The 22,064-nt window shown below is 43.0% G+C and overlaps 1 protein-coding gene across 2 annotated transcripts in view; it reads right to left on the reverse strand.

Annotated features, from left to right (window-relative positions):
• LOC130071741 (atrial natriuretic peptide receptor 2) overlaps nt 1-22,064 on the reverse strand; it is a 40,322-nt gene that overhangs the window by 5,161 nt on the left and 13,097 nt on the right. For both annotated transcript variants that reach the window (XM_056236601.1, XM_056236600.1), the window contains exons 6-22: nt 21,917-22,019; nt 21,505-21,650; nt 19,005-19,077; nt 18,699-18,843; nt 18,218-18,304; nt 17,985-18,128; nt 17,665-17,786; nt 11,041-11,179; nt 10,912-10,960; nt 10,718-10,819; nt 10,149-10,268; nt 9,642-9,735; nt 9,434-9,521; nt 7,931-8,070; nt 5,881-6,033; nt 3,664-3,762; nt 1,481-1,572 (exon numbers count right to left, since the gene is read on the reverse strand). In XM_056236601.1, coding sequence (XP_056092576.1) covers nt 1,481-1,572; nt 3,664-3,762; nt 5,881-6,033; nt 7,931-8,070; nt 9,434-9,521; nt 9,642-9,735; nt 10,149-10,268; nt 10,718-10,819; nt 10,912-10,960; nt 11,041-11,179; nt 17,665-17,786; nt 17,985-18,128; nt 18,218-18,304; nt 18,699-18,843; nt 19,005-19,077; nt 21,505-21,650; nt 21,917-22,019 — 1,896 coding nt within the window. The remainder of the gene's footprint in view (nt 1-1,480; nt 1,573-3,663; nt 3,763-5,880; nt 6,034-7,930; nt 8,071-9,433; nt 9,522-9,641; nt 9,736-10,148; nt 10,269-10,717; nt 10,820-10,911; nt 10,961-11,040; nt 11,180-17,664; nt 17,787-17,984; nt 18,129-18,217; nt 18,305-18,698; nt 18,844-19,004; nt 19,078-21,504; nt 21,651-21,916; nt 22,020-22,064) is intronic.

The raw sequence follows: 22,064 nt of genomic DNA on the forward strand, positions 1-22,064 counted from the left end.
CGTTTTTATTTCGGCTCCCATGTTAACAGGTTAGAGCTTGCACACTGCCTGCATGAGCCGCGCGGAAAACGCGTGCATGCTAGAAATAGAACCGACGCCTATTTTTCACGCGACACGCAAGCGTGTTGGAAGCGTTTCCAGGCAAAATAGAATAGGAAACGATGTTTATATGTCATTTTGTACACGAATACATATTAATAAATTACATTTTGATGTTTGAAAGTCTAGGTTTTGATATAAATTCAGATATCAATGTAATTTAAACAAATAATAATAATAATAATTATCGATTTTCAAATATTGCCATTATTTTTGCCTATATACAAATTTATGTCATTTTTATTTTTTAAACAATCGAGTCCTGGTGTTCACTACAGAGGTCATAGCATAACATATGAATAAAATATCTCTTTTTTTTTCATTTGTTTCCTATGCTCTTAACAATGTGATTACATGAAGAAGAAAAAAAACTTTTGAAAAAAACGTTCTGGGCCTCAGGATGATATAAAGATAATAGGCTACAATAACAACATAGTGTGTCTTCTGAGTGACGGTCCACCATCAGGCTAAATAAAGGCTCATTAAAGCTACACAAAATTTGTAAATGTTATTGAAATAAACAGACAGCCCACTTCCCTATTTTTCGGATTTTGGAAGATGTGTGATAACAGTTGAAATTGTTGTCGTAAAGGCAAGAGGCAAGAGTTGAAATTGTTGTAGTAAGGATTAACACACCGCTAACCCAAATGTAGACTGTCCCTCTATGTCACCTAGCAGCAGCGGCGCCACGTCAGACACGTTTCTGGTGTGCAAAGACACAGAAAACGCGACGCAGCTGACACGCAACAGAAACGCCACGCTCACGCCACGCAGCCAGTGTGTCTCCGGCCTAACGAGCGTTGCTTGCTACAACACCTTGTCTTTCTAGAAGAAAATTGTCCAATTTCTACAGTATGTTGGTTCTGATCCACTTCCTAAAGGAAATAAGCCTTTCATTTATTTGTTATTGTTTAGTTCAACTTGATGAGTCACAACACAATGTGATGTATTCATTTCTGTGTTCTACAGAACATAAGCTACATACAAATAAATCTAAAGTTATAACTACACGACACAGAAAGTGCTTTGAGTTGTTGTTACTCAATAAAAGAGTTAAGTAAATCAGCAGCTGACTTTTTTTAATACTGCAAACACTTTGTAGTGTATTTTCGTTTACTGTTGTGAAATGGAAAATCAATAATCGCTAATCGAGAATCGTTAATAATCGAAAATCGACTGTAATCGAATCGGGACTTCAATAATCGTAATCGAATCGAATCGGGAAATCAGACAGATTAACCACCCCTAGTTACCAGCATTTTCCCCAACAAAAACAAAAGCGTAATTATTACATTAAATAGAAAAGCTAAATAAATTGTGTAGAAGAATGCACGTGTAGTGAGTGTGGCATTATGAGCTTCAGAACAGAAGTGTGTCTCACCTTTACCTGTAACACACCTCTGCAGGAGAGTGTGTATCCGCCGATCTCCTCCAGCAGGAAAAACACACTGGAGCTGCACTGGGTCTTCAGCGCTACAGACAAACACAATATTAGAGATGCAACAGCGCATTTATGGATATTTTCGATGAGGAGTACAAATGTGAATGTCTGCATTAAATTATAGCTGTCGAGTCACCTTTATTTATACAGTGCATTTAACAACACAGAGTGTTTCAAAGCAGCTTTACAGAGATAACAGGAAAATAATGCAACAAAGTGTGTTTCCAGAAAATAGCGTCACAGTCCAGCTTAAGTAAGTTCAGTGATGGTTCATTAATGTTGTAAAAAAGTTATTAAATTAGTTAAATTATATACACTCACCTAAAGGATTATTAGGAACACCCGTTCAATTTCTCATTAATGCAATTATCTAATCAACCAATCACATGGCAGTTGCTTCAATGCATTTAGGGGTGTGGTCCTGGTCAAGACAATCTCCTGAACTCCAAACTGAATGTCAGAATGGGAAAGAAAGGTGATTTAAGCAATTTTGAGCGTGGCATGGTTGTTGGTGCCAGACGGGCCGGTCTGAGTATTTCACAATCTGCTCAGTTACTGGGATTTTCACACACAACCATTTCATGCGGCAGTCCTGTGGGCGAAAATGCCTTGTTGATGCTAGAGGTCAGAGGAGAATGGGCCGACTGATTCAAGCTGATAGAAGAGCAACTTTGACTGAAATAACCACTCGTTACAACCGAGGTATGCAGCAAAGCATTTGTGAAGCCACAACACGCACAACCTTGAGGCGGATGGGCTACAACAGCAGAAGACCCCACCGGGTACCACTCATCTCCACTACAAATAGGAAAAAGAGGCTACAATTAGCAAGAGCTCACCAAAATTGGACAGTTGAAGACTGGAAAAATGTTGCCTGGTCTGATGAGTCTCGATTTCTGTTGAGACATTCAGATGGTAGAGTCAGAATTTGGCGTAAACAGAATGAGAACATGGATCCATCATGCCTTGTTACCACTGTGCAGGCTAGTGGTGGTGGTGTAATGGTGTGGGGGATGTTTTCCTGGCACACTTTAGACCCCTTAGTGCCAATTGGGCATCGCTTAAATGCCACGGCCTACCTGAGCATTGTTTCTGACCATGTCCATCCCTTTATGGCCACCATGTACCCATCCTCTGATGGCTACTTCCACCATGTCACAAAGCTCTAATCATTTCAAATTGGTTTCTTGAACATGACAATGAGTTCACTGTACTAAAATGGCCCCCACAGTCACCAGATCTCAACCCAATAGAGCATCTTTGGGATGTGGTGGAACGGGAGCTTCGTGCCCTGGATGTGCAGCCGACAAATCTCCATCAACTGCAAGATGCTATCCTATCAATATGGGCCAACATTTCTAAAGAATGCTTTCAGCACCTTGTTGAATCAATGCCACGTAGAATTAAGGCAGTTCTGAAGGCGAAAGGGGGTCAAACACAGTATTAGTATGGTGTTCCTAATAATCCTTTAGGTGAGTGTATATATAGCCGCTCTGGAGAAAACCGTGATGTCATCGTCCAGTTCAGTTCAGTTCTCATATAATGGTGTCAATGTAGGAGAGCAATATTATTGAATATTAAATAAAATGTCCCCAACTAAGCAAGCCAAAAAGCCAATGGCAACAACGGTCGAAAATGCGCCAGGATATTTATGTATTTATGTAATTTATGGTGAGCTTATAAAAGCATGTTTAATATATGCTCGTTTTGTTACTGTAATGGTAAATATCTGTGGGAAGATTTGATGTTAATCTGCCGTCTCTCCTCTCCGCAGCTGAACCACGCACACTTTTGTAGCATTTTTCATAACTCACCTTCATTTATACAGTGCTTTACAGCAGCTCTTTTGAAACAGGTTCCAAGGTGCAAGTTTTGAATTTTTTTAAAAACGTTATCATCTCCGTGTAAACTTAAAAAACGTGAATCTGTGAAAGCGCTGACGGCGTGTTCAGTCTACAGGTATGCGCATTTGAATATATATGTGTGCAGGCACATGGTCTTTCTTTACAAAGTGACATCGCCAAATTACCTGTCTGGCCTGCAAAAATTTATATATATATATTTTTTACATTTGTGTTGAGAACTGACTGCCGCTGAAACCCTTTACCTGATGCTTTTCTCACCTTCGCTGGTTGACTCCATGCGGGACGCTGTGTTCACCGTGTCTCCAAACAGACAATACCTCGGCATCTTCGTTCCCACAACTCCTGCTACAACTGGACCTGAAGACGCCGTCAGAAACATCCAGATAAAGCCACACTCATCTCACAACCAACAACTGATCAGTGAGTTATATTTGCCATCATTCAGATACGAGTGAACATGTGACGTGGATCAAAACCTTTCATCAAAGTTATACATGAAGTTTTGAACAAATACCCGTTCTCGTCTCAGGACAGCTTTGATGAACCACTTCAAATGTTGACTACTGTATTATAGTTCTTAAAAAATAATTTGAATTACTTTTTATTTTTGTATTTTCATGAATTGCAGTTATAAAACGTAGGCCTATATGTTTAGATTTAAAGGCTTGTGGCGTGGAGTATTCATGCGCTCAAAATAGTTGGGCTTAAATTTAAGATTTATTATATTGCATATAAAATATCCATCCATTTTTAATATAACCTAATACACTTAATGCAAAGCATATTTGTCCGTCATACATAACTGAAAATAGTATATTATATATATATGCATCTATTAGATTTTATTTAAATAATCATATTAATATTTAAATTTTATTTAAATAATTCAGTTAAAATTATGAACGTGGTAAAATGTGACTAGCTTTAGAACAAGCAACGTTCTTAAAATTTTAGATTAAAACACATTAGATTTACTGATGATCAGTATATAAAGCTGGTTATTGTTTATGATTACAGGCGTCTGACCGGTTTCATTTATGTATGACTGACAAATATGCAACACATTAAGTTTATTAGTTTGTGCTACAACTGTGTAAAACAAATGAATGGAAATATGCAATTCAAATGCATAAATCGGTAACACTTTACAATAAGGTTCATTAGTTAACTACATGAACTGCACTTATACAGCATTTATTATTCTTTGTTCATGTTAATAATTTCAACATTTACTTTATTAAAATAATATATTATAGGAAAGAGCCACCAGGGTGTTCCCAGAGGACTAATGATTCCCATAGGAACGTGTTCCTGGTGTCGTTCGCACCGCCTGAACTCTGAAGTGACGTGAGACGCGCTTGTTGTTGTGACTTTTATTTTGATGGCGCTGAGAACGACAGTGCTCGTATTCTCCGTGTTCACTAGTGTACGATCTGTCTAACAGTCCTGTCGAATACGGTATTAGATAGAACTGTTACATAATAAGTAGACAGTAATGAAGAAGAGTTATTAGCGTACGCCGTGTGGTTGATGTCCAGTGTTGCTGAGCAGAAATACATAATCATGTTTCTCTCGGTCTCGTGTTTTACATGTTCGTTGAGTTAGTTTTTGGAGTAAATATATAGGCTATGATCTGTGCAAAGTGAAGCCAAAGCGTCTCGATCGCCCCCTGGTGGCCGGTCCCAGTATAGGTCATAAACCCCGCCTCCCTGTGTTATTCAACGGCACGTGAGACCAACTAAACAATTAAATTACACTTCAAATATCGTTTTTCCAAATATGGTTTCTGTCATTTACTGTAGTTTTTAATCACGCTGATGTAATTTCAAGTGTTTGTTTTTAGTTAGTTATTTGATGCGGTGGTGTGACGTCATGATTGACAGCTGTGATTGACAGGTTCTCTGTCACTGAAGCACCAACAGACTTTTTTTCGGGATCGTCGGAGGACTGATGAGATTGGAGCTTTAAATGTAATATCTATTGATATCTATTAATATCTATTAATATGCGATTGATTCTGCGAGAGTGCGGGCGGGGCCTTGATTTCACGGCTTTACTTCCGGCTCACGACTGCGCAGGTCTGGTCCCGAGATCGCTTCTGCGCAGACTCAAGATCCACGATGTCAGCGCCATATCGGGACACTGGCGGCTTCACTTCTGACCAATGGAAGATAGCGAAGGGGCGTCGTCCATCTTTTTTTACAGTCTATGGTTTACACAGCTTTTTTAAAAATGGCGGTTGCTGGTGTTTCACGTGCATTCAGCCAATCAGCGAAGACTAACGCCACTGTCGTTCCTATAGTACTGGTCTAGACCCGACTCTAAAGAAGGAGTAAATCAGTTCCTCCAAAAGGAGTTCCTAGAGCTAAAATCGTTCCCAGTTCCTGCGGTGCGAACACGCCAAAATCCGGGAACTTCCGCCAATAGTTCTAGGAACTATGAAAAGCCCCTATAGGTTGCAGGTTTACTGTGGACCTGAATGTATTCCAGCGCGGATCTGGAGTTGTGTTTGAGGTCTGTGAGGGATCCTGAAGGTCTTGCACACGGACACCAGGTCCAGAGCCATGCTGGCGATCTCAGACGCGTGCAGGATCCCGTTCTCGCTCGGCACACCGGACACCACCATATCTGCAGCACACAAAACTCTCAATCATCAACAAACCTCACTCAGAAATTATACTCATTTACCCTTTAAAGGACAATTCGCCTTTGGCTAAGCCACACCCTAGAATGTAGATTGACCAATCACAGCGCAGCCAAGAACGAGCTCCCACAGTGGTCCGACACTTTTTCACAGCGCTCCATTGACTTTAACACAGGCGTCTCATATTTTTGGTCTCGGCAGGCTATTAGCGTCGTAGTTTTATCAAAAATATGGTTAAACGTTGTGCCTGGGGCATTTGTAACACAGATACGCGTTTCCCAGAGAGGTTGGAGGGGGGTGTGCGTTTTTTCCCTTCCCAAACCGAAGTCAAATCCTGACAAGTGTCGTCTAGCACACGCTGCTAATAAATACAACGTTATACTCGCGTAGTCCGTTTGCTTTGTAATAACGATTATAGAAGTGAATAGAGACCCAGCTTTGCATGAACAGATATTGTTAGTCCCAGCCTCCGTCTCGATTAGTAGGATATGCGGTGGGTCATTTTTTTGACTGTGACCGGTAACTTATGCTTTTGCCTCTATTTGGATGCCTTGTTGTTCCTTGCGTTTCACCTGTATGTCGTGAATATAGCCTTCAAACGTATATTGCAGCCGCTTTTGCCTACTTCTATCGGACACTTTATTTGCTGCTTTATAAAAGTTTGATAAAATTTCAGCCGGAAGAGCTGTCACAGCATACGCCATGTTGATACCAGAGCCCAGATGAAGTTTGTTTGTCGGACGTAGCAACAGTAACTAAGGGGGGCGGGGCTTAGCCAAAGGCGAATTCCGGCGCTAAATGAAGCTAGGGTGTAATATCACATTGGTACCGAGTCGACCGTTCTCTGGGATTTGTTTTCATGATAATCATTTCATAATAGTTTTATCTCTAAAAACTGTTTAGCTTATAACGCTAGTATATGGGGCATACAGGAGCCATCTTTGGAAAACAGTCTCGACCAGTCGAACCACTCACTTAGCACAGCGTTCATGGTTCGACTGGTCTAGACTGTTTTCCAAAGATGGCTCCTGCCAAAGTGTATTGTCTTTATAAAGTATCTTCTTATTAAACTGTCTGTACACTTACAAAGTTCTCAATGCTTGGGTTTGCAGGTTGGGACCCTCATTATGCTACCTTGCTAGTGTGGGGCTATTTTGAGCCTTGTTAGTGGCATTAACTAGCGATTTATTTTTACTTACTCGATGCCCCATATACTAGCGTTATAAGCTAAACAGTTTTTTTTTTTGGGGTCGGTAAGATTTTTAATGTTTTTAAAATAAGTCTCTTCTGCTCACCAAGGCTGCATTTATTTGATTAAAAATACAAAACAAACCCAGTAATATTGTGAAATATTATTTCAGTGTAAATCAGCTGTTTTCTATGTGAATATATAGTAAAGTGTAATTTATTCCTGTGATCAAAGCTGAATTTTCAGCATCATTACTCCAGTCTTCAGTGTCACATGATCCTCCAGAAATCACTCTAATATGAGGATCTGATGCTCAAGAAACATTTATGATTATTATCACAGTTGAAAACAGTTTTGCTGCTTCATATTTTTGTGCAAACCGTGATTAATTTTTTTCAGGATTCTTTGCAAGTTTAAGAGAAAAGCATTTAATTAAAAAATAAATATTTTGCATTATTATAAATGTCTTTAGTGTCACTTTTGATCAATTTAATGCGTCCTTTCTGAAGAAAAGTATTATTATTATTTTTTTTTTTAATCGTATTGACCCCAAACTTTTGAACGGTAGTGCATATTTGCAGAATAACTATTATTTTCAACCTTCATTCTGAACCTCTATTTGAAATGATCAGTTTTATTAACGAGCGGCTCCTCTAAGGCTTGTCAGTGATTATGATTGGCTGATGACATACATGCATCGCCGATGGTTTCCACTTTATAAACATCATAGTTGTCGATGATCTCGTCAAAAGTGGTGTAGAGTTTGTTGAGGAAGTCGACCACCTGGTAAGGAGTGCTAGTGCTGGACAACTGAGTGAACCCCACAATATCACTGAGAAAGCCGAGGGAAGACACAAAACAGCACAATCAGAGTTTGAGTTAGTCAAGGTGGATTCAAAGAATTGGTTGCACTTTACAATAAGATCCTATTAGTTAACATGAGTTCATGTATTAGTAGCAAACAACAACGAGCAGTATTTTTAATAACCCTTGTGTTATGTTGCGGGTCAATTTGACCCGTTTCGATTTTCTAGTTGTTGGAAATACTGGTTAACCTTTGTTTTTTTTTCTTGATATTTTGTGACTTTTTCTCATTTATCATGATGAACATGCATGCAAAGTTTCAACATGCTGATGTGTTTTGACATATACAAACAAAATTACTGTTACGTTCGTGATGTTCACGGGTCAATTTGACCCTCATAGACAGCCAATCAAAAGCAACTGTACAGACACAAAATAAAAACATTTATTTTCTGTATGTCAGGGCACTTCAACTCCAGTTCTAACGTGCAAGTGCATCTAAAAGTGCTCTAACCCTAACCAAACTTATTTGAAAAAGATAAAATTACAGTGTTTAGAATTATTTGCAAATTACAGATGAAAATCTTTGTCAGACACAGATAGTAAAATAAGCTCTCATTTCAATATTCAAAATATCTAAAATACCTAGCTTTTAACCAAAACTTTTATGTAGGATTTTCAAAGGCAGCTTCACAGAGCCAAAAAATAAATAAAAAACATTTATTTGATGTATGTTTTTGTTATGTTTGGTTTCTCACTTTCCTGTAGGTGAATAATGAAACTAGGAAAATGGGTCTTAGGAAACTAGGGAAAGTTAACTTAGGAAAATGAAAAAATTTCATTATACAGCACTTTTTTTTTGTTCAGTTGCGATGTTCAAAGCATAAAAAGTACAAAAAAAAAAAAAAAAAAGTCAGTATACTGTTTATTTTCCAATTTTGTCAAAACAAAACTGTTTTTAAAAATGGTTTAAAAACATTTTCATAAATCATATTTTCAGATATGATGTTTTTGTAATGTTTGACAAATGTTGATATTAAAAGTTTACAGTTTGTATCTAAGTCTTAGTGTGATTGAATCCAATTAGGGTCAATTTGACCCGGTCCATAAGGGGAGTACAGAAATCGAACAGAACGATTAATAAATGCTGTAACACATGTATTGCTCATTGGTAGTTAATAAGCTTATTGTGAAGTGTTGCCAAAAAATCAAACACCGAACTGTAGATAAACACACAATAAAACCCTGTTTATAAATATATCTGTGAGCGGTTACAGATATCTGTGATCTAAAGCAGTGAAATGTTAAAGTTTGTTGCAGAAATAAGACAAGCAGTTTTCATGAAGCACGTGTGTGTGTGTGTGAGAGTGAGTGTGTGTGTGTGTGTGTACCTGAAGAACACGGTGGCGCTGACGTAACTCTGGGCTTGCATCGGTTTTCCCTGTCGCAGGTCATCAGCCACTTGTTTTGGCAGCATACCTGAAACACACACACACACACACACACACACACACACACACACACACACACCTGCTGTAAAACTCAAACACACTGACGCTCACGTGACACACATCATTAGTAACATTAGTGTTAGTTTACTGTAAAGCAGTCTGTCGGTCTTCTGTTTCTCCAGCATCAGATCTTGCGTTCGTTCACCAACCAGAACCTCCAAATGTTTACTGTACTTTTCCATCTACACACACACACACGGGTTTGTTATTATTGTAAAGACATTTTATGTACGTTTAGCTCTACTTGTGAGGGCCAAATGTACTCACTTATAGTAAAATATATTGACGAATGACTAATAATGACATTTTACACTTAGGTAATATTAGGTTTGAAAAATAATTTGCACAGGTTTCTGTAAAGGTTATGTGTGTTTATGTTTGTGTGTGCGTGCGTGCGTGCGTGCGTGCGTGTGTGTGTGTGTGTGTGTGTGTAAGTGTGAAAGAGAGTGTATATGTGTGTCGGCCTGTGTTTATGTTTGTGTGTGCGCGTGCGTGCGTGTGTGCGTGCGTGTGTGTGTGTGTGTGTGTGTGTGTGTGTGTGTGTGTGTGTGTGTGTGTGTGTGTGTGTGTGTGTGTGTGTGTGTGTTGTACTGACCAGCTCCATCATCATGTCGACAGGACTGACTTTATGTGGGTTGATTTTGTTGACAAACTTGCGGATCTGCTCAAAGGTGGGCCGGTGGGCGGAGTTATGAGCACGGCATCGACGAATCAGCTGATAGCATGAAAGGAGGAGAAACGGAGAGAGAGAGTAAAATAAGTTAACATAGTTTACATACGCTTGATTTTTAAAAAGGCTATACATAAGAATTTTCATGTATTAATTGCTTTTTAATTGCCAGTGTGTGATTTATCGGTGCACATTATTATTGTGTTAAATTCATGTTCCTGGTAATTTTGAATTAGAATAACAGTGACATCTCTTCTCTGATGATGAGGGCGGGGCAAACTGTCACTCACATGAGATCCACCAATAGCAAACCACAACCATCCAATCAATTCCCAAGAGACAAAATTTAAGCCCCGCCCACATTTGTTCTTGTTCCAGAAGTTGTTTAAAAAAACGTAAGTCCCAAAAACAGGCTTCATTTTCTTGAAGTAATATATTTTTTCTTTTGTTTTGGGGTGAATGTTTTCATGAGACTCGTACAAGTCCACACACACCTCAGCGTATTCAGCAGGGCAGGGGCAAGTGCTGTCGGCTTTCCCCGAAATCAGCTCCGGCAGCGGAGGACACCAGCCACACTCCAGAGAGCCGTCATCCACCTGACACACACACAGACGCACGTTATTTGTCAATAGTTGGGATCAGACGATCAGTCAATAATCATGACAGACGTTTACACACACATGCTCACCGGCACTGGATCATTCCGGGTCGCAATCTCCAATAAGATTATTGAATAGCTGCAAATAAATAAATAAAAATGAAAATCTGTTATGATACTGTGTGTGTGAGTTTGAAGGATGTGTGTTAGTGTGTGCACCTGAACACGTCTCCGGCCAGCGTGGGCTCCTGGCTGCCGCTCTGGGCTTCAGGTGGAGTGTAAACCTCCTTCAGTCTCTGCTGGTACGTGCTGAGTGGCTCAGCGCAGTCCTCGCGCCGGAAAACCCACAGACAGTAATCTGCTCAAAGCACAGGTGAGTTACAGACAGCACAAGCGAGTTACAGACAGCACAGGTGAGTTACAGACAGCACAAGCGAGTTACAGACAGCACAAGCGAGTTACAGACAGCACAGGTGAGTTACAGACGGCACAGGTGAGTTACAGACAGCACTGGTGAGTTACAGTGAGTTACAGACGGCACAGGTGAGTTACAGACAGCACAGGTGAGTTACAGACAGCACAGGTGTGTTACAGACAGCACAGGTGAGTTACAGACAGCACAGCAGGTGAGTTACAGACAGCACAGGTGAGTTACAGACAGCACAGGTGAGTTACAGACAGCACAGGTGTGTTACAGACAGCACAGGTGAGTTACAGACAGCACAGGTGAGTTACAGACAGCACAGGTGTGTTACAGACAGCACAGGTGTGTTACAGACAGCACAGGTGAGTTGCAGACAGCACAGGTGAGTTACAGACAGCACAGGTGAGTTGCAGACAGCACAGGTGAGTTACAGGTTACAGACAGCACAGGTGAGTTACAGACGGCACAGGTGAGTTACAGACAGCACAGGTGTGTTACAGACAGCACAGGTGAGTTACAGACAGCACAGGTGTGTTACAGACAGCACAGGTGAGTTACAGACAGCACAGGTGAGTTACAGACAGCACAGGTGTGTTACAGACAGCACAGGTGAGTTGCAGACAGCACAGGTGAGTTACAGACAGCACAGGTGAGTTGCAGACAGCACAGGTGAGTTACAGGTTACAGACAGCACAGGTGAGTTACAGACGGCACAGGTGAGTTACAGACAGCACAGGTGTGTTACAGACAGCACAGGTGTGTTACAGACGGTTACAGACAGCACAGGTGAGTTACAGACAGCACAGGTGAGTTACAGACAGCACAGGTGTGTTACAGACAGCACAGGTGAGTTACAGACAGCACAGCACAGGTGAGTTACAGACAGCACAGCTGAGTTACAGACAGCACAGGTGTGTTACAGACAGCACAGGTGAGTTACAGACGGCACAGGTGAGTTACAGACAGCACAGGTGAGTTACAGACGGCACAGGTGAGTTACAGATGGCAAAGCACAGGTGAGTTACAGAGATCACAGGTGAGTTGCAGACAGCACAGGTGAGTTGCAGACAGCACAGGTGAGTTACAGACAGCACAGGTGAGTTACAGACAGCACAGGTGAGTTACAGACAGCACAGGTGTGTTACAGACAGCACAGGTGAGTTACAGACAGCACAGGTGAGTTACAGACAGCACAGGTGAGTTACAGACAGCACAGGTGTGTTACAGACGGTTACAGACAGCACAGGTGAGTTACAGACAGCACAGGTGAGTTACAGACAGCACAGGTGTGTTACAGACAGCACAGGTGAGTTACAGACAGCACAGCACAGGTGAGTTACAGACAGCACAGGTGTGTTACAGACAGCACAGGTGAGTTACAGACAGCACAGGTGTGTTACAGACAGCACAGGTGAGTTACAGACAGCACAGGTGAGTTACAGACGGCACAGGTGAGTTACAGACAGCACAGGTGAGTTACAGACGGCACAGGTGTGTTACAGACAGCACAGGTGAGTTACAGACAGCACAGCAGGTGAGTTACAGACAGCACAGCAGGTGAGTTAAAGACAGCACAGGTGTGTTACAGACAGCACAGGTGAGTTACAGACAGCACAGGTGTGTTACAGAGATCACAGGTGATCACAGCTGTGCTGTGCTGAGTTACAGACAGCACAGCACAGGTGAGTTACAGACAGCACAGGTGTGTTACAGACAGCACAGGTGAGTTACAGACAGCACAGGTGTGTTACAGACAGCACAGGTGTGTTACAGACGGTTACAGACAGCACAGGTGAGTTACAGACAGCACAGGTGAGTTACAGACAGCACAGGTGTGTTACAGACAGCACAGGTGAGTTACAGACAGCACAGCACAGGTGAGTTACAGACAGCACAGGTGTGTTACAGACAGCACAGGTGAGTTACAGACAGCACAGGTGTGTTACAGACAGCACAGGTGAGTTACAGACGGCACAGGTGAGTTACAGACGGCACAGGTGAGTTACAGACAGCACAGGTGAGTTACAGACGGCACAGGTGAGTTACAGACGGCACAGGTGAGTTACAGACGGCACAGGTGAGTTACAGATGGCAAAGCACAGGTGAGTTACAGAGATCACAGGTGAGTTACAGACGGCAAAGGTGAGTTACAGACAGCACAGGTGAGTTACAGATGGCAAAGCACAGGTGAGTTACAGATGGCAAAGCACAGGTGAGTTACAGAGATCACAGGTGAGTTACAGACGGCAAAGCACAGGTGAGTTACAGACAGCACAGGTGAGTTGCAGACAGCAAAGGTGAGTTACAGACGGCAAAGCACAGGTGAGTTACAGGTTACAGACAGCACAGGTGAGTTGCAGACAGCACAGGTGAGTTACAGACAGCACAGGTGTGTTACAGACAGCACAGGTGAGTTACAGACAGCACAGGTGAGTTACAGACAGCACAGGTGAGTTACAGACAGCACAGGTGTGTTACAGACAGCACAGGTGAGTTGCAGACAGCACAGCACAGGTGAGTTACAGACAGCACAGGTGTGTTACAGACAGCACAGGTGAGTTACAGACAGCACAGGTGTGTTGCAGACAGCACAGGTGTGTTACAGACAGCACAGGTGTGTTACAGACGGTTACAGACAGCACAGGTGAGTTACAGACAGCACAGGTGAGTTACAGACAGCACAGGTGAGTTACAGACGGCACAGGTGAGTTACAGACGGCACAGGTGAGTTACAGACGGCACAGGTGAGTTACAGAGGTCACAGGTGAGTTACAGACGGCAAAGGTGAGTTACAGACAGCAAAGGTGTGTTATGCACAGGTGAGATAGAGACAGCACAGGTGAGTTACAGACGGCAAAGCACAGGTGAGTTACAGACAGCACAGGTGAGTTACAGACAGCACAGGTGAGTTACAGACGGCACAGGTGTGTTACAGACGGCACAGGTGAGTTACAGACGGCACAGCACAGTTGAGTTACAGACAGCACAGGTGAGTTACAGACAGCACAGGTGTGTTATGCACAGGTGAGATAGAGACAGCACAGGTGAGTTACAGACGGCACAGCACAGGCGAGTTACAGACAGCACAGGTGAGTTACAGACAGCACAGGTGAGTTACAGACGGCACAGGTGTGTTACAGACGGCACAGGTGAGTTACAGACGGCACAGCACAGTTGAGTTACAGACAGCACAGGTGAGTTACAGACAGCACAGGTGAGTTACAGACGGGAAAGCACAGGTGAGTTACAGACGGGAAAGCACAGGTGAGTTACAGACGGCAAAGCACAGGTGAGTTACAGACGGCAAAGCACAGGTGAGTTACAGATGGCAAAGCACAGGTGAGTTACAGATGGCAAAGCACAGGTGAGTTACAGATGGTAAAGCACAGGTGAGTTACAGAGATCACAGGTGAGTTACAGACGGCAAAGGTGAGTTACAGACAGCACAGGTGAGTTACAGATGGCAAAGCACAGGTGAGTTACAGATGGCAAAGCACAGGTGAGTTACAGAGATCACAGGTGAGTTACAGACGGCAAAGCACAGGTGAGTTACAGACAGCACAGGTGAGTTGCAGACAGCAAAGGTGAGTTACAGACGGCAAAGCACAGGTGAGTTACAGGTTACAGACAGCACAGGTGAGTTGCAGACAGCACAGGTGAGTTACAGACAGCACAGGTGTGTTACAGACAGCACAGGTGAGTTACAGACAGCACAGGTGAGTTACAGACAGCACAGGTGAGTTACAGACAGCACAGGTGTGTTACAGACAGCACAGGTGAGTTGCAGACAGCACAGCACAGGTGAGTTACAGACAGCACAGGTGTGTTACAGACAGCACAGGTGAGTTACAGACAGCACAGGTGTGTTACAGACAGCACAGGTGTGTTACAGACAGCACAGGTGTGTTACAGACGGTTACAGACAGCACAGGTGAGTTACAGACAGCACAGGTGAGTTACAGACAGCTCAGGTGAGTTACAGACGGCACAGGTGAGTTACAGACGGCACAGGTGAGTTACAGACGGCACAGGTGAGTTACAGAGGTCACAGGTGAGTTACAGACGGCAAAGGTGAGTTACAGACAGCAAAGGTGTGTTATGCACAGGTGAGATAGAGACAGCACAGGTGAGTTACAGACGGCAAAGCACAGGTGAGTTACAGACAGCACAGGTGAGTTACAGACAGCACAGGTGAGTTACAGACGGCACAGGTGTGTTACAGACGGCACAGCACAGTTGAGTTACAGACAGCACAGGTGAGTTACAGACAGCACAGGTGTGTTATGCACAGGTGAGATAGAGACAGCACAGGTGAGTTACAGACGGCACAGCACAGGCGAGTTACAGACAGCACAGGTGAGTTACAGACAGCACAGGTGAGTTACAGACGGCACAGGTGTGTTACAGACGGCACAGGTGAGTTACAGACGGCACAGCACAGTTGAGTTACAGACAGCACAGGTGAGTTACAGACAGCACAGGTGAGTTACAGACGGGAAAGCACAGGTGAGTTACAGACGGGAAAGCACAGGTGAGTTACAGACGGCAAAGCACAGGTGAGTTACAGACGGCAAAGCACAGGTGAGTTACAGATGGCAAAGCACAGGTGAGTTACAGATGGCAAAGCACAGGTGAGTTACAGATGGTAAAGCACAGGTGAGTTACAGAGATCACAGGTGAGTTACAGACGGCAAAGGTGAGTTACAGACAGCACAGGTGAGTTACAGATGGCAAAGCACAGGTGAGTTACAGATGGCAAAGCACAGGTGAGTTACAGAGATCACAGGTGAGTTACAGACGGCAAAGCACAGGTGAGTTACAGACAGCACAGGTGAGTTGCAGACAGCAAAGGTGAGTTACAGACGGCAAAGCACAGGTGAGTTACAGACAGCACAGGTGAGTTGCAGACAGCACAGGTGAGTTACAGACAGCACAGGTGTGTTACAGACACCACAGGTGAGTTGCAGACAGCACAGGTGAGTTACAGACAGCACAGGTGAGTTACAGGTTACAGACAGCACAGGTGAGTTGCAGACAGCACAGGTGAGTTGCAGACAGCACAGGTGAGTTGCAGACAGCACAGGTGAGTTACAGACAGCACAGGTGAGTTACAGACAGCACAGGTGAGTTGCAGACAGCACAGGTGAGTTACAGACAGCACAGGTGTGTTACAGACAGCACAGGTGAGTTGCAGACAGCACAGGCGAGTTACAGACAGCAAAGGTGAGTTACAGACGGCAAAGCACAGGTGAGTTACAGACGGCACAGGTGAGTTACAGACGGCACAGCACAGGCGAGTTACAGACAGCACAGGTGAGTTACAGATGGCACAGGCGAGTTACAGACAGCACGGGTGAGTTACAGACGGCAAAGCACAGGTGAGTTACAGACAGCACAGGTGAGTTGCAGACAGCAAAGGTGAGTTACAGACGGCAAAGCACAGGTGAGTTACAGACAGCACAGGTCAGTTGCAGACAGCACAGGTGAGTTACAGACAGCACAGGTGTGTTACAGACAGCACAGGTGAGTTGCAGACAGCACAGGTGAGTTACAGACAGCACAGGTGAGTTACAGGTTACAGACAGCACAGGTGAGTTGCAGACAGCACAGGTGAGTTGCAGACAGCACAGGTGAGTTGCAGACAGCACAGGTGTGTTACAGACAGCACAGGTGAGTTGCAGACAGCACAGGCGAGTTACAGACAGCAAAGGTGAGTTACAGACTGCAAAGCACAGGTGAGTTACAGACGGCACAGGTGAGTTACAGACGGCACAGCACAGGCGAGTTACAGACAGCACAGGTGAGTTACAGATGGCACAGGCGAGTTACAGACAGCACGGGTGAGTTACAGACGGCAAAGCACAGGTGAGTTACAGACAGCAAAGGTGTGTTATGCACAGGTGAGTTACAGACAGCAAAGGTGTGTTATGCACAGGTGAGTTACAGATGGCAAAGCACAGGTGAGTTACAGACTTCAAAGCACAGGTGTGTTACAGACGGCAAAGCACAGGTGAGTTACAGACGGCACAGGTGAGATAGAGACAGCACAGGTGAGTTACAGACAGCAAAGGTGAGTTACAGACAGCACAGGTGAGATAGAGACAGCATAGGTGAGTTACAGACGGCAAAGATGAGTTACAGACGGCACAGGTGAGATAGAGACAGCAAAGGTGAGTTACAGACGGCAAAGCACAGGTGAGTTCCAGACGGCACAGGTGAGTTACAGACGGCACAGCACAGGCGAGTTACAGACAGCACAGGTGAGTTACAGATGGCACAGGCGAGTTACAGACAGCACGGGTGAGTTACAGACGGCAAAGCACAGGTGAGTTACAGACAGCAAAGGTGTGTTATGCACAGGTGAGTTACAGACAGCACAGGTGAGTTCGAGCAGTATGATAGAGACGCACGCGCCGTACCTGTGATCTTACAGACCCAGCGGTCGTCAATCACGCAGTTGGCTGATTTCAGCCGCCCGTGGCAGATCTTAAACTGATGCAGGTACGACATCCCACGAGCGATGTCTGTCGCAAAGGAGAACCTGCAAACACACACACACACTGACATTTGTTATTTTATGTATGTGTTGTTTTGTGTGAGTGAGTAAGTGTATGTGTCTGTGTGTGTGTGTGTGTGTCTGTGTGTCTGTGTGTCTGTCTGTCTGTGTGTGTGTGTGTGTGTGTGTGTGTGTGTGTGTGTGTGTGTGTGTGTGTGTGTGTGTGTGTGTGTGTGTACGTACCTGAAGCCCCAGTTTAAAGGAATCTCGTCGTTCAGCAGGACGTCGTTCAGGCTTCCTTTAGGGCAATACTCTGTTACTATGACGATGTTGGGAAGCTCCACACAACCTCCAAAGAACTTACAGAGGTTCGGATGGTCCAGTTCCCTGAAGACAAACACACACACACCTGGAACACACTGATAACCATGACGAGGAGGACGATAATGATGATGTCGTGTTTGGGTTATTCTCACCTGACTTGCTTCACCTCTTGGCGAATCGTCTTCGAGAGAGAAAATGTTTTTGTTTTTATTTTCTTGATGGCAACGGTTCGTCCATCACTGAAAAGATGAACAGAATTAATAACATATATTTCAAAAGTTTCACTTATTCAGTAAGGACGCATAAAATTGGTCAAATGTGCTACATGCTACATGTTAAATGCTACAAAACATTCTGTTTCAAATAGATGCTGTTCTTTTTAACTTTCTATTCATCAAAGAATCATAAAAAATAAAATTTATCACAATTTCCACACAAATATGAAGCAGCATTCAGCTTTGATCACAGGAATAAATTACATTTTACTATATGTTCACATATATGAAAACCGCTGTTTTACTGTATTTTTGGTCAAATAAATGCAGCCTTGGTGAGCAGAAGAGACTATTTCAAAAACTTTAAAAATCTTACCGAGCCCAAACTTGCATACGGTATGTGTGTGTATGAACTCACTAGATGCCGGTGTGTGTGTAGAGCTGTTTGCGTGTCGTGGGGACGCCGGTGAAGGAGCTCAGGCCCGTCACACAGCTCGCGTTGGAGTCGCTGTTCGCCGCCGGGACGCTCATGATGCTGCCCATGGTCGCCCGGGCAACGTAATCTGAACACACACACACACATACATATTATATACTGAAACAAACACATGCACACAAACCCACACACACTTAAACATATGCACAGACAGACACACAAACTCGCACACATTTACAGACGCACTCACACATTTACAGACACACACACACTTGGATTCTCGCTCACCTTGTTTAATGTGATTGAAGTCGATGATCCAGCTCTCATCCCACAAGAGTTTCTGTTTCTGATATTTAAACCACTGCACACACACACAAATCATCATCATCATACTAGCAGTAAATGTTTCAAACCAGACAAAGCCGCATATAAAATTGTGAATGTGTGGGTGTATGCAATATATATTATGAGAAAATTCAAGTCTTGAAAGTGATGCACTGATCATGATTTTTCAGATTAATTTTTTTTACAAGCAAATCAGCCAATTCTGATACCGGTTGCCGAATCTTTATTTGTTTAAGCAAATTTATTTGTTGTTAGTTTGCTCTAAAACAGGAAAACTGGCCTTAAAAAATATCTGTAGCCATTTGAAATGAGAGGCAACGACTGCATTCACTACATAACACACACCTGCACAAAACAGCAGCAGCAGGTGGACTGAATGTGTGCTACAGTATGTGTTCCACTGCCTGCGTCAAGGTCCAGTTTACAGACTTCATAATATTTCCACACAAATGGTATTTGGGGAAATGATTGCAATGCAGTTTATGTGCAAGTCAGCATAGAGATCGGCCAAAATAAATGGAAAAAAAAAAAACGATTGCCGATTACTTGGGTGTTGCTATGCGGTTGCTAGGGTACTCTGGGTGGTTGCTAGGGTGTTGCTATGCTGTTTCTAAAGTAGGAATGCGCGGTATACCGGTACTGCAAAAATACCGGTATATATTATATTTCAAACGGTACAATATCATCATTTTGTTCAATTCGGTATTTGATGCGCTGCTGTTTCGAAGTTCACCGCTAGGCGGCAGTGCGCTACCTAAACTGACGCGGGTCACGCGAAACCGGCAAACGGTGACAACAGAGGAACACGATGGATCAAACGAAGCTCATTCGAATTTCTACACGCCCGAAATTAATAAATAGAGAGAGCAGTATGAGTGAAATAAGGCATTACTTTGCCAACAAAAGTAATGAGAAAAGTAAAGAAACAGATCTCAATTCACCACTCTGCAAACGGGGAGGCAACACATCAAATCTGCCGAAGCACTTATCAGTTGCTCATCTTGACTTGTTCAAAGAGTTCAGAGATCGACAGGTTAGTCCATCATTCAACTGATTTAATTTAGACTTTTATTGAACAGCGCACATACATAAGAGCTTATCAATTATATATGAGACGGTAAACACGAAAGCTGAAATCTGCTTGCATGACACGCTAGAACCAATTAAGTTTAGGTCTCATCATTTTTGCACTTTCAAACAAACATATATTAATTTAATTTGAATGAATAAAGAATAAAAATGTGAATAATATGAATTTTAGTATTAGTGATAGTAAAATGAATGGCATATTAGTGCCGCTGTGGCGACCCCTAGAGCAATAAGCCGAGAGAGGGAGAGAGTAACAGTAGTAATATGAATATTACTAATATTACAATTAAGCTACATTTGTCAACATTCATTAGGTAACCTGACCTAACAGTAATATAGCATTTATTAATCTATATCAATCAGTAATTAAATGACCTAGAAAATTAAATTTACTAATACATGTTTTTAGCATTTTAACATTACTTTATGCAATGCATTAAACTAATATGAACCCAAACAGTAACCAAACCAAGATGAATAAATGCAATAAATGTTGATAAATATTTGTTGATGCATGACAACTAATGGTTTACATGTCATTTCATTATTCTATCATTGTTATTATATGTAAATCTATTATTATAGATATTAACCTATTTTAATTGTATAATTTCAGTTTTTTTTTTTTTTTTCAAAATCAAAATTTAACATACTGTATGTTCCCTGACTGATTTTTTTTCTTCTTTTTTTTACAATTTGATACATTTTCTTTGCACATTTGGTAGTGGAGAATTTCAAGCAGTGTTTTTTAAGTGTCACTTAAATTTTGAGACTGTTTTTTTTTTTTTTTTACCTGTGGTATCGATTTAGTATCGATACCGAGGTATTAGGTTCTGGTATCGTACCGAAGCCCAAATTGTGGTATCGAGCCATCCCTATTCTAAAGTACTTGGGGTGATTGCTAGGGTGTCGCTATGTCGTTGCTATGGTACTCGTGGTGGTTGCTATGCGATTGCTAGGGTATTCTGTGTAGTTGCTAGGGTGTTGCTCTGCAGTTGTTAGGGTTCTCTGGGTGGTTGCTAGGGTGCTGCTATGCCGCTTCTAAAATACTTGGGGTGGTTGCTAGGGTGTCGCTATGTGGTTGCTATGGTACTCCTGGTGGTTGCTAGGGTATTCTGGGTGGTTGCTAGGGGTTTGCTATGTGGTTTCTATGGTACTCGGGGTGGTTACTAGGGTGTTACTCTGCGGTTGTTAGGGTACTCTGGGTGGTTGCTACGTGGCTATGAGATATATGGATAGATAGATAGACTGACTTGAATTGAACTGAATATTTTCAGTGTCAAACTTTGTGTCAAATCTTTGTCCAGTTTCTCTGCATGTATTCTATGCTCTTTATGTGTGTGCGCACACACACCATGGCACTGGTGACGAAGCTGATGATGATGAAGGTGACGGTGAGGCCGATGGAAGCTCGTACAGCAGAACTCAGAGGACAGTCTCCACAGTCAGCGGGACATGTCGAGCAGCTCTCCTCTTCCTCACACACACCGTCACCACACACTGAAACACACACACACATCAGAGATCAGGCTCTACATGAACATTAAAGGCTCTGCCAGGCGTTTACAAGAAACATCTCTGGTTCCCCAAAGAACCTTTCAGAGGTCAGTTCTTCAAAGAATCATTTTAGTGTGAATATTTCTTAGTGTGAAGAACGATTTAAAAATCGAAAGAAACACACACACACTTACTCACACACTCTCTCTCTCACACACACTCACACTAACACACATTCACAGACACACACACACACACAGATACAGTACTGATGGCGGGCAGGACGGTGCTCTTGGCCTCCAGCGCGACCTGCATGTTTCCCACACGGATGTGAGCGATCAGAGACGTCAATCCCTCGTGGAACAGCACCACCTGAACACAGCGCTTACAGATTACAACTGACATGAAGTTACAAAC

Source organism: Rhinichthys klamathensis, unplaced genomic scaffold (genome assembly GCF_029890125.1).
Source record: "Rhinichthys klamathensis goyatoka isolate OS25496 unplaced genomic scaffold, OSU_Roscu_1.1 h1tg000454l_1, whole genome shotgun sequence".
Lineage (NCBI taxonomy): Eukaryota > Metazoa > Chordata > Actinopteri > Cypriniformes > Leuciscidae > Rhinichthys > Rhinichthys klamathensis.